Below are 11545 nucleotides of genomic sequence, written 5' to 3' on the forward strand. Positions count from 1 at the left end.
GCACATTCTCTTCCACCAACCTGGCCAGCATCCTCGCGACATAACCTATTGTACTCATTCCCTCCACTCCCCCCGGAATGCCCATAATTCACAGATTTTGCCTCCAGGACCTATTTTCCTGGTCGCCCACCTTTGCCCGCAGCGTGTTGCACATGTTCCCCAGGATCACCATGTCTGCCTCCAATGACACAATCGGATCACTCTGGTCCGACAACACCTTCTCCAGCTCATGGATCGTTGCCCCCTGCTTCACCCGTTTGGTGTCACTACCCCCTCAATCGCCTTTGACCAGTTGTTCTCCAGTTCCTTCAGCTGCTGTCGAAATTCATCCTTAATGAATCTCATCAACTGCTCCATTTGCAGATTTCCAGACGGCGGCGATCCCTTCTCCCTCCACCATTTTTATAATTAATGCTCCTCCAACTCCTTAGCCAGGGCTCTCACTGCCTTCTGTCGAGTTGGTGACCTGTAAACATGCCCATTCGGGGGCGAACTCTGCTGAAATTCCCCAAAGGTCAGGTGAAAGACCAACGCCTTGAAGCAGGAGCCTCCTTGTGTGCAAATACTCACTCCATGGCTGGCACGGATGTCATTCTTGTCTAATTTTGGCATTTATAAATTTACTGCTTTACTGCTTTCCTGCTGCTGCCAAGGTGATTAAACACATCTCCCAAGACAGTCTCACATCCTGCACTAAATGGATTCACATCAGCTGGTATCACTATTAAAGGCAGTGACAGTGCAGAGCGGGCTGGCTGTGTAGATACTGTTGGAGGTGTGGAGCACCCATGGTATCTTATCCCTGTACAGCAGCAAACACACAAGTTATCACATTGTCCTCATATCCTCCATATTTGGTTACCTTTGGTCCCAGCAAAAGACCCACAGTAAAATTAAAGTTAGGATTGTAATAAGATTCCCAGAAAATTGGGATACTTTTTTTTTAATAAATAGAAGTGTAAGTTGAATTGACAGATAATTTGTTGGGGCATGCAACTTTTTCAAGAGTTGAAACTTCTCGTCTTAAACAGCAGTTAAATGTTCTGAAATACTGTAACTTATTGGTTTAAATTAGCTGCATGTGCAGAATACAGAGCCAACCTTAACATGCCACATAAGGTCCCTTGACAGACCCACTGGGACATTTCAACCCCAACTTCTGGTCACAGAAGTGCATTCTAAATCATTTGGTTCGATATTGCTCAGAATGATATTAGTAACAAATGCATTTAAGCATTCAAGTGAAATTTGAAGGTATTCAATTATTCATTAAGTGGTTTAAAATGCATGTTAGCAATACAGTACAGCAAAATTCCAATCCCCATGTTTTGTATCAGACAAGCTACTCGATTAATGTTAATCAATTCCATTTCCCATATTGCCGACATGTGTGGTTATTTTACTGAGATGAATGAAAAAAAATACTTCCATTTACACAGAACCTTTCACAATCTCAGGACATCCCTCAGAACTTTACAGCAAAGTAAGCCTTTCTGAAGCAGTCAATGTTGTAATTATGATTAGTCAATGTTGAAGTACAGCAGCCAGTTTGTGTACCGCAAAATCCCACGGGCAGCAATTAAATAACCATTATTTCTGTTTATTTTGGTGTTGTTTGAGAAATAAATATTGGGCAGGACACTGGAAAGATCTCCCCTTCTCTTCACAGTTAAATAGAGTGACAACACTCAAAGGGAAGTTGTAGTCATTTTACACTTCAACTGTCTTACCCAGCAGGAACATACCTGAAATGTGGGTGCATGGAAGCACAGGTGCACATAAAGAGTGGCCACTTGCATCGATATAAAGGCTTACAAACATCTAAACAAAGACCATCTTGATGTTTATAAGATCTTTCTGTGCATAAATTGGCTGTAATGTTTCCTATATGACAAAGCCGACCATAATTAATTGGTTGTACAATGCTTAAGTGGCATGAATGGTATGTGTAACATTTTTCCAAGTTTTCTTAACTCTTCCTTCAAAGTTACAAATTTCCCCCGACCTTTACCCATATCCTCTCCAAAGTATCACTACAGCAATTATGCTCCTGTCTAAACATCAAATTCCCTGGAGCAATTGGGAAGACTAGAAGAAACTGATTACCCTAGCGATATGTCAAAATCCAATCGGTTTATCTTGATCTTGTCATTGCTTGTATGACGACAAATTGTTGGGTGTTGGTGGCATATAACATCTTGACTAGTCACTTGCACTGAGCACTACACCCAGAGAAACCATTTGTGATTAGCATCTCACAGACTTGTACCATGGTCCGGAAAATGTATCTTAATAACTGTTTTAGGTTGTAGCCCATTATTACTTGTGCAAAGAACATGCAAAAGCAGTCAGACAATAAATCTATAAAGCTACTCTGCCACTGTAATTAAGATAATAACAGACAGCTAGCAGTGAATCTAAACAAGAAGTGACTGAAGATGCTATGATTACAGCCCATCGCAAAAGTGATTTTTGACACCACAAATTCAACTGCATTCACGTATCTCTGTCACCACAAATAGAGGTTTCAATGTCCTAGTGGTTCTGAAAGGAGATCTAGCAGTGCCTTCAGGAGCATAGGGGAGTCGCAGTGGTACCTAGTGGTTTCTCAATCAGTGTAACTGTCATCCAATCCTTAGAAAGAAAGTTTTGGAAAGGAATTTCTACTCCTGTCCCTCAGCTGGTACTTGCCGTTATAATGGAGATCAGTACGCTAAGTGAATGGAGGCATACAATATCCAAGAAGGCACGGATAGACCCCATTGGGGTAAAAGCCTGGGAAAATGATCATGGCTACAGTTGGTGGTTGTGGTGGATGGTGTGGAATTGCGATTCTGAAATGCAGTGAACCCAGCAGAGGCTGGATACTCCCAACAATTTGCCCACCTTCACCCCTCAAAACCATTCTGCCATCCACAGGCCTCAGATTAGAGGTATGATGGAATTATGTCTAACTCTGCTGATTTGCTACAGTGCTAAAACACTCAAGAAGCTCAAGATTACCTAAGACAATGCATCTCACTTGATTGGTGTTCTTGCCATGACAATCAATAACCAATCCTTGCAGCAATAGTCTACTGTGGCTGAAAAGCATATGGGATGATCTACCAAGTCTACTGATAAAACATCTCCCAGCTCCATGAGCTCTGAATAGGCACGAGCAGCTAATATTATGGGGGTGCCATCACCTCCAAGTTCATCCCCATGTTCCATACCATTCAGACTTGTACATTGATCCTTCATCGTCATTCACGCAATTATCCTGGAATTTCCAACCTTACATTATTGTGGAGGTCCATCACCATAATCACTGTTACAGTTCAAGCAGAAGACCCTGACCATCTTCTCTGGGCATCTAGGAGTAGGTAACAATGCATTTTTCCACCATTGTCCTCATCACTATATCTGTAAGTAGTTTTCAATCCATTTAAATTGCTGCGTCACAAGAAAAGAGTTAAGAATGACCAATGAGGGATCACAACCCTTTAAGTTTCTATTGTTATTACAGAGGCAATTGTTCTATTAATTTTTTACAAATAATAAAAATCTCATCAAAGCAAGGCACAAGTGAGCAGTGATCAGTGCAAAGTTGTTTCCAAAAACCTCTGCATCTTCTTTCCTGCCAATATCTCTATTCTCCTCAACATCTCTTAAATCTCATTTTATCTAAGGCTGCCCCCACAAGGGATGTTTCAACACATCTATTCCAGTAATGGGCACAAATTAACGTAACATTTGAGTATTGCTGAAAAAGAGACATGCTGCCAAAGCTTTTTGTCTTGCACCCATCAGGACAAATGGAAGAATGCCCAAATTCAAAGGGAGCAACAATTTATACTGCCCAAGAAAAGGATGCTGATTATTTGGCAAGCCAACTCTGATTGGTGGATGCATTCCCATGGAGGATGCACCAGGGAGTTACTATAGAACCATAACTGAATCACTGTCTGAGTGGAGTTTGCACGTTCTCCCCGTATTTGCGTGGGTTTCGCCCCCACAACCCACAAATGTGCAAGCTAGTGGATTGGCCATGCTAAATTGCCCCTTAATTGGAAAAAATGAATTGGGTATTCCAAATTTTTTTTTATACTGTAGAACTATAGCAAAGCGACAAGCAGAAAGTGACCAATCAATCCATCGTGTCTGTGCCGACCAAAAAAGAGAAAAAAGAAACTTGTCGCTCAGTTTATTCCCATTTTCCAGCACCTGGTCTGAAGCCTCGCAGATTACAACACTTCAGATGCAGATTCAGGAATATTTTACATGAGTTCAGCATTTCAACCTTAACCAGCAACTTAGGCAGTAAATTCCAGATGCCCACCACCACGCTTTAGGTGAAAAATGTTTTCCCTCATCTCACTTTAAATCGATGTTCCCTGATAATGTAGCCTTCAGCTCGGGAAACCCTTCTTTCCTATCTATCCTATTTAGGCCCCTCATAATTCTGTCACCCGTTAGCCTCCTCTGCTCTAAGGAAATTCACCCAATCTCTTCTCATAATTGCAATTTTCAAGCCGGGACAACATTCTTGTGCATCTTTTCCGCAATCTCTCCAGAACAATTATGTCCTTCCAGTTCCCAACACTTTTGCTTCATTCAAAAAATGTGCAATCTCGACAAATTACTTTCACCTGCAGAATACAGGTCCCTATGTCTGAATATAGATTCATAGATTTTATAGTGCAGAAGGAGGCCAATAATCTATAGAGTCGACACTGGCCCTTGAAAGTGCACCCTACTTAAGCCCATGCCTCCACCCTATCCCCATAACCCAGTAACCCCACCTAAACTTTTTGGACACTAAGGGCAATTTAGCATGGCTAATCCACCTAACCTGCACATCTTTGGACTGTGGGTGGGAACCAGAGCAGCTGAAGGAAACCCACGCAGAGACAGGGAGAAAGTGAAAACTCCACACAGTCTCCTGAGGCTGGAATTGAACCTGGGTCCCTGGAGCTGTGAGGCAGCAGTGCTAACCACTGTGCCACCATGCTGCCTGCAATATATGTGGCTTCTAGCAAGAGTAAGTGAACTACATTGTGAGCCTGACTGCTAATTTTTAATTAGTTGTTGATGTAATTCTTAGCACACTCAGGGTTGTTCAGCAACTGCTGCCCAATCACAGAATCACTAATATTAGACAGCCGTCCTCTAATGGATCATCGCTGCTCTGAGGAAGGAAGAACCACTAGCCATCCAACCTATTTCTAGTGTCCTGAATTGACTTGCCACTGTGCCACCGTGCTGCCCCTATGCTCTACAAATACAACACCTTCCATTATATGCCACATCTTTAAAACAGCCCAGTGAGCTTTGCAGAGGTATAAATTTGATATCAGGTCAGATAGAAACATACTAAATAGGAGCAGGAGTCACCCATTCGGCCCTTCTAGCCTGCTGGACCATTCAATGTGATCATGGCTGCACCCCTGTCTCAGCACCAGGCTCCCCCCAATCCCCCACCCTTTCCCCATACCCCTTGACATAGTAAAATATTACAACAGAGGAACAAAAGGTGTGTGTGGGGGGGGGGGGGGGGGGGAGGGGCGGCGCATCTTAAAGAGGAATCCAAGAGAAATACTTTATTGATATCCTTTATTGATATCCTTCCTATGTAGGCATGGTGTTTTACATAGAAACTAGGAGCAGGAGTAGGCCATTCGATCCTTCTAACCCGCTCTAAGTCAATATGATCAATTGGTAGTTGATCCTCTATCAATGCCATATTCCCGTTTTCTCCCCAGAACCCTTGGTGCTATTGAAATCGAAACAATTCCCACCTTATTTCTCACATTGGTACCGAAGTTACTATGTATGCCTATAGAGTTATACAGTGAACAGTGAAACAGCAAATCATCCCCATGCACATTTTACTTTCATCCCAGTTTGAGAAGGAACAGAAGTTTTGAAACTCCAATGCACAGCGAAGGGAAGTTTTAGTTCTCACGCCTGAAGTTGCGCATTGTGGCTATTTAGTCGTTTCTTCGTCCAAGAAATGAGAAGCTGACACTGAAACTTCTGGGGAGCAGGGGGTGGTGATTGGAGTTCAGCATCAGGCTGAGAAGTACTTCTGTTACCAATCGCTCCCCACCCCCTCGATTATATGAAAAAAAAACAATCAGAGCCGAATGGAAAAGTTTTATACAAACTTTGCCGAGTCTGAGAACTCACCGAACAGCGACAATATACCGCAGGCAGTCCACATAACCAGGGCCATCCCCACGGTCCCGGTGTGTTGCAGGATCCCCTTGGGAGAGATGAAGATGCCGGCGCCGATGATGGTCCCGATTATAATCGATATGCCTCTCAGCAGCGTCACCTTCTTCTTCAGAACCACCTTGTTGGGTGCACGCTGACTTGGCTGCTGGCCGTCCGCCTCGAGCAGCATGAAGCCATTGGTGTCTGCATTGAGGTGATCTCGGCTGGAGAGGGGAGACAGTGCACTGCTGGACATGCTGCTAGAAGTCACAGGATTGCACCAGCTAATTGAGCGAATGTGATTCTCTTTGATCTTCCTGAATGATCCCAGTGCCACCACTCTGTGTGTGTGTGCGTGTTGGATGCTGTCCAGAGGCAGGTGTGCTTTAAATCAGATTCTTAAAACTAACACATTTCACTGTGATTACCTGTGTGTGTGTTCCTCTCTCTCTCTCTGTGCCTCCGTTAACATCAGTCTCTGTGTGTGTGTGTCTACTTGACTCTGTCTCCTCACTGCTGCACCAAAGAAAACCGTCCTAAAAGTAACAACTCGGCTTCCGCCGCCTTCTTATTCAGCCCCGGGCAAACAAACACTTAGTTGATGTCACCACTCGGCGTGTGTTGCATCAGCCAGAAATTACTCACCACTGTATCGCACCTAGGCTGCTTTGCCAACCCAGTTCTTTCAAACATTGTCACTTTCATCTCCTTTTCTTAATCCTGCCTCTCTCTCTCTTCCTCTCTCCATCACCGTCCCTTTCCCTCTTTCTCCTCCTCCATCTGACTCTCACTCTCTCACGCAAAATTAGCTGTAAAGAGAAAATACAAGTACAATTTCAGATGTAAGGATAATAATCTTTCTGAGTGTCACAAGTCAGCTTACATTAACACTGCAATGAAGTTACTGTGAAAAGCCCCTAGTCGCCACATTCCGGCGCCTGTTTGGGTACACGGAGGGAGAATTCAGAATGTCCAATTCACCTAACAGCACATCTTTCGGGACTCATGGGAGGAAACCAGAGTACCCGGAGGAAACCCATGAGTGCAGACTCCGCACAGACAGTGTGACCCAAGCCGGGATCAAACCTGGAACCCTGGTGCTGTGAAGCAACAGTGCTAACTACTGTGCTACTGTGCTGTCACCTCGTTCAGCAGCCAGTGTTGAGGTTTACAGGTACTGACTGAGCTGGTCCTGTTTAATTGATTCCACCTTTCCAGCTTTTCATTCCCCTGCCCACCACCCCCTCCCTCCGCACACACTTTATTTTGTTTTATGTACACAAGTGCCCTGTGATGCTCAGGTTTACAGTGACACACAGGTATATTATCAGAAATACTCACACAAATAATGACTCACATACACAAACAAAAACAAACAGTGCTCCTGAAAACCCAGGGACCTGATGGGACAATCCCAATCGCTCAGCTGGTTGCAGTTCCATCACCTTAATGGAAACTCTCACTTGTCCAAAAGTCTGTTGCCCAGATCCTATCCCACTTCACATCTTCCTCCCCCATCACTTGAGTACTTGTTGGAAAAGTGAGATGTCTGAAGTTGTTGGTTCTGAAACATTCATTCAGCTTTTCCCTCCACACATGCTCCCAGATCTGCTGATTATCTCCAACATTTTCCATTTTTACTCCTTTCTGACCTGCGTTGACTGTGGCGTGATCTTGCGCATGCGCAGACCAATCGGCGTATTTCCGCACATACGCAAACCGTCTGGTATATTTCCGCGCATGCATGCGGGTTCCCTTCTCTGCGCCGGCCCCCGGACAATATGGCGGAGACTTACGGAGGCCTGGCACGCAGGAAAGAAGGCCTCTCATGGAACCAGCCCACCCGGAAATCAGTAGGCCCCGATCACGGGCCAGGCCAGCGTGGGGGCCCCCCGGGGTCAGATGCCCACGTGCCACCCCTAGGACCAACCCACACTTACCTGACAGGTACCGCCATGCGTGAGGTGCGTAATTCACGCTGGCGGGACTGACCAAAACGTTACGGCCACTTGGCCCATCGGGGCCCAGAGAATCGCTGTGAGGAGCCGCTGTCAACGGCCCCCGACTGGCGTGGCGGGAATCCTGCTGGCCACCGAAAAAACGGCACCGTAGAATAGGGCAGCCGGCATCGGGGCGGCAGGGTGGGATTCGCGCCTCCCTCCCGGGGATTCTCCGACCTGGCGCAGGGCCAGAGAATCCCGGCCAGAGTGTTTACCGCACGGAAAGAGACCTAATGGCCCTCGTATCCGTGTCGCCTATCAAGTAACTATTTACTCTAACCACATTTTCCAGCACTTGGTCCGCAGCCTTGTCTGCTATGCTGTTTCAAGTGCTCATCTTTTTAAAAATAAATTTAGAGTACCCACACGGACAGTGACCTGGGGCCAGGATCAAATCCGGGTCCTCGGCGCTGCGATTAAGTGCTCATCTAAATACTTGTTAGATGTTGTGAGGGTTCCCACCTCGACCACCCTTTTGGGCAGTGAGTTACAGATTCCCACCATCCTCTGGGTGAAAAGGCTTTTCCTCATATCCCCTCTAAACCTACTGCCCCTTACCTTAAATTCATGCCCCTGGTTGTTGTTCCCTCCACTTAGGGGCAAAGTTCCTTCCTATCCACCCTATCTGTGCCCCTCATCATTTTATACATCTCAATCAGATCGCCCCTCAGCCTTCTCCGCTCCAAGGAAAACAACCCCAACCTATCCAGTCTCTCTTAATAGCTGAACCGCTACAGCCCAGGCAACATCCCGATGAATCTCCTCTGCACCCTCTCTCGTGCAAGCACTTCCTGCCTATAGTGTGGTGACCAGAACCCCACACAATACTCCAGCTGTGGCCTAGCTAGTGTTTTGTACAGCTCCAACATAACCTTTCTGATCTTCTATTCTATGCCTTGGTTAATAAATGCAAATATTCCTAACCACCTGATATACCTGTCCTGTGTGTACAGGATCTATGGACGAGCACAGCCAGATTCCTCTGATCCTCTGTACTTTCTAGCATCCTACCATTCATTCCCTTACCTTGTTAGTCCTCCCAAAATGCATTACCTCACACTTTTCAGATTTAAATTCCATTTGCCGCTGTTCTGCCCATCTAACCAGCCCACCCATATCATCCTGTAATTTAAGACTTTCCTCTTCACTATTTACCACACCATTAATTTTTGTGTCATCTTTGAACATAGTGGTCATATTTCCTACATTCACATGCGGCTCATTAATGTAGTGTGCAGGCCCACCAGTATGTCAGCCCAGCCTGCCCCTCATGAACCAAACTCCCAACTATGCGTGAATAGATACACCGCCTTGTGACTATCTCTGGAGAGTGAAGGCTAAGGCAGTGAAGCCTGGCAAAAAATCTGGAATGGAGCCCAAAAACAGTCGGCTATGTCCGCAGGATCTGTCTGGTCTAACGACCAGGAAGTCGGCGCCGCCCCGCACCCATATTCTGCACGGTGGGCGGCTAGCAGACGCGCAGCGTAAACCTACGGATACGACCGGAGAATGGCCGGGTCCTTGGCTGCGCATGCACATGTTGGCGGTCTGCAGCCGTGCAACATGGTGCCGGCCACATGCAGACCCATCCTGCTGAAAACTGCCCCCTGTAACCAGCCTCGCCATCCCCGGACCACCCCCAACCAGTTCCCCCAGCCCCCAGTGAAGACCCCCTGCCAGTGGAACGGCTCCCCCCCCCCCCCCCCCCCCCTCCCCCCCCGAATGTGGTGGTTCTGGACTCAGTCCACAGCCACCAAGTGAGGTCCCCAAATGGTGTGAGCACACATGAGCGACACCGTCGGGGACTCGGCCCATTGGGGGCGGAGCATTGGGGGAGGGCCTCAGGTGACGTCCTGAGGCCGTCCATACACCGTGCGGTGTACTCCCTGAGTACGCCTTTTTTGAGGGAGCGGAGCATTGCCAAAACGGCGCCGCCCCCGATTCTGGAGTAAACTTGGATTATCCAGCCAATCACCAAATGCAATTTCGCCATCAGCAATCGGGAATCCAGCCCGTCAACTTTCTAGCAACTCCTGCATGCAAATCAATGCCAAATGTAATGCTTTGCATTCCTTTGAACCCAACTGCGAACATAAGTGCACTATACCTGAATGCTCGTAGTATTCGGAATAAGGTAAATAAGTTGATGGCGCAAATCATCGTGAATGACTATGATTTAGTGGCCATTACTGAAATATTGTTAAAGGATGGTCAAGCCTGGGAGTTAAACATCCGAGGGTATCAAACTATTCGGAAGTGTTTGGTAAGGGAGGTGGTGTAGCTCTGTTATTTAAGGATGACATCCGGGCAATAGTAAGGGATGACATTGGTGCTATGGAGGATAAGGTTGAATCCATTTGGGTGGAAATCAGGAATAGTAAGGCGAAAAAGTCACTGAGAGAAGTAGTCTATAGGCCACCAAATAGTAACATTATGGTGGTGTTGTATTTTATATTTTCCCCGCGTCTTGACTGTGATAGAGAAATTCAAACAGCATTCATTAGGTAAGCAAAACTGAACTTTATTCCGAATTAGAGCTGACTGCTAGCAGTATATGGCTGATACTTGGAGTCGGAAAGCAGTCAAGTACAAACTGCTGAGTCCGTCTCAAGTCTGCGCTAGTACAGAAAAAGAAGGCGATTCTTATACATTATAGGATCAAGATAACATGAATACAGCTTGGTCAGGAATTTGATTGAAAGTAAAACATAAGTAATAATCGTTACCATGGCGTCACCTTCTGACCTTTAGGGGACTTGAGTTTCATATCATTATCTTGTCTTTGTTTAAAGTAAGGGAAGAAGTTGTTTAGGAACAGGAAGAGATAGTTGTTCAGCTTGTTATGTATTACGACTACTTCGGGCTCCAAGCCTTATCTAGACTCTCAGAGTCACCCAGTTCCCAAGACATGCTGACCTCGGCTGTCTCTGTATTCTGGGCCTTAGGTTATATGAAAATCAGTTTAAATTCACTTGTACCAAGAAGACTTGACTAGTTTTCCCATCATGCCATTATTTGCTTCACACAATACTACACTCCCCCCTTTTGTCATATCATGACAACTAGCTAAATAGGTATATCCATGATTCGTTTGAAAATGCATTTACACAAGCAGGAAAGCAATCCTATCCCTAATAGCATTAGTAGCAGTAGAAGAAAGGCCTTAAAGATCCAGTCAAATAATCCATGACCCAACCACCCTAGCCAATAGGTTATAGTCGTGAAATTCACTGCCAATTTCTTGAATTTGAGCAGCCTGTCTCTTAATATGGTCGGCCAGGTTAGTGATATTTTCAGAGCCATCTGGAATGTAAGTACAGCACTCTTGGCCTATGATAGCGCACGTT

At 45.7% G+C, this 11545-nt stretch overlaps 1 protein-coding gene across 3 annotated transcripts in view; it reads right to left on the reverse strand.

Annotated features, from left to right (window-relative positions):
- Positions 1–6842, reverse strand: part of slc7a11 (solute carrier family 7 member 11) — a 242286-nt gene extending 235444 nt beyond the window's left edge. For 2 of the 3 annotated variants that reach the window (XM_038792506.1, XM_038792507.1), the window contains exon 1: positions 6172–6842. In XM_038792506.1, coding sequence (XP_038648434.1) covers positions 6172–6454 — 283 coding nt within the window. In that variant the 5' untranslated portion in view covers positions 6455–6842. The remainder of the gene's footprint in view (positions 1–6171) is intronic. The other variant, XM_038792505.1, reaches the window with a different exon arrangement.
- Between the last annotated feature and the right edge of the window lie 4703 nt (positions 6843–11545).

The sequence above is a fragment of the Scyliorhinus canicula genome, chromosome 3 (genome assembly GCF_902713615.1).
Source record: "Scyliorhinus canicula chromosome 3, sScyCan1.1, whole genome shotgun sequence".
NCBI classification, from domain to species: Eukaryota; Metazoa; Chordata; class Chondrichthyes; order Carcharhiniformes; family Scyliorhinidae; genus Scyliorhinus; species Scyliorhinus canicula.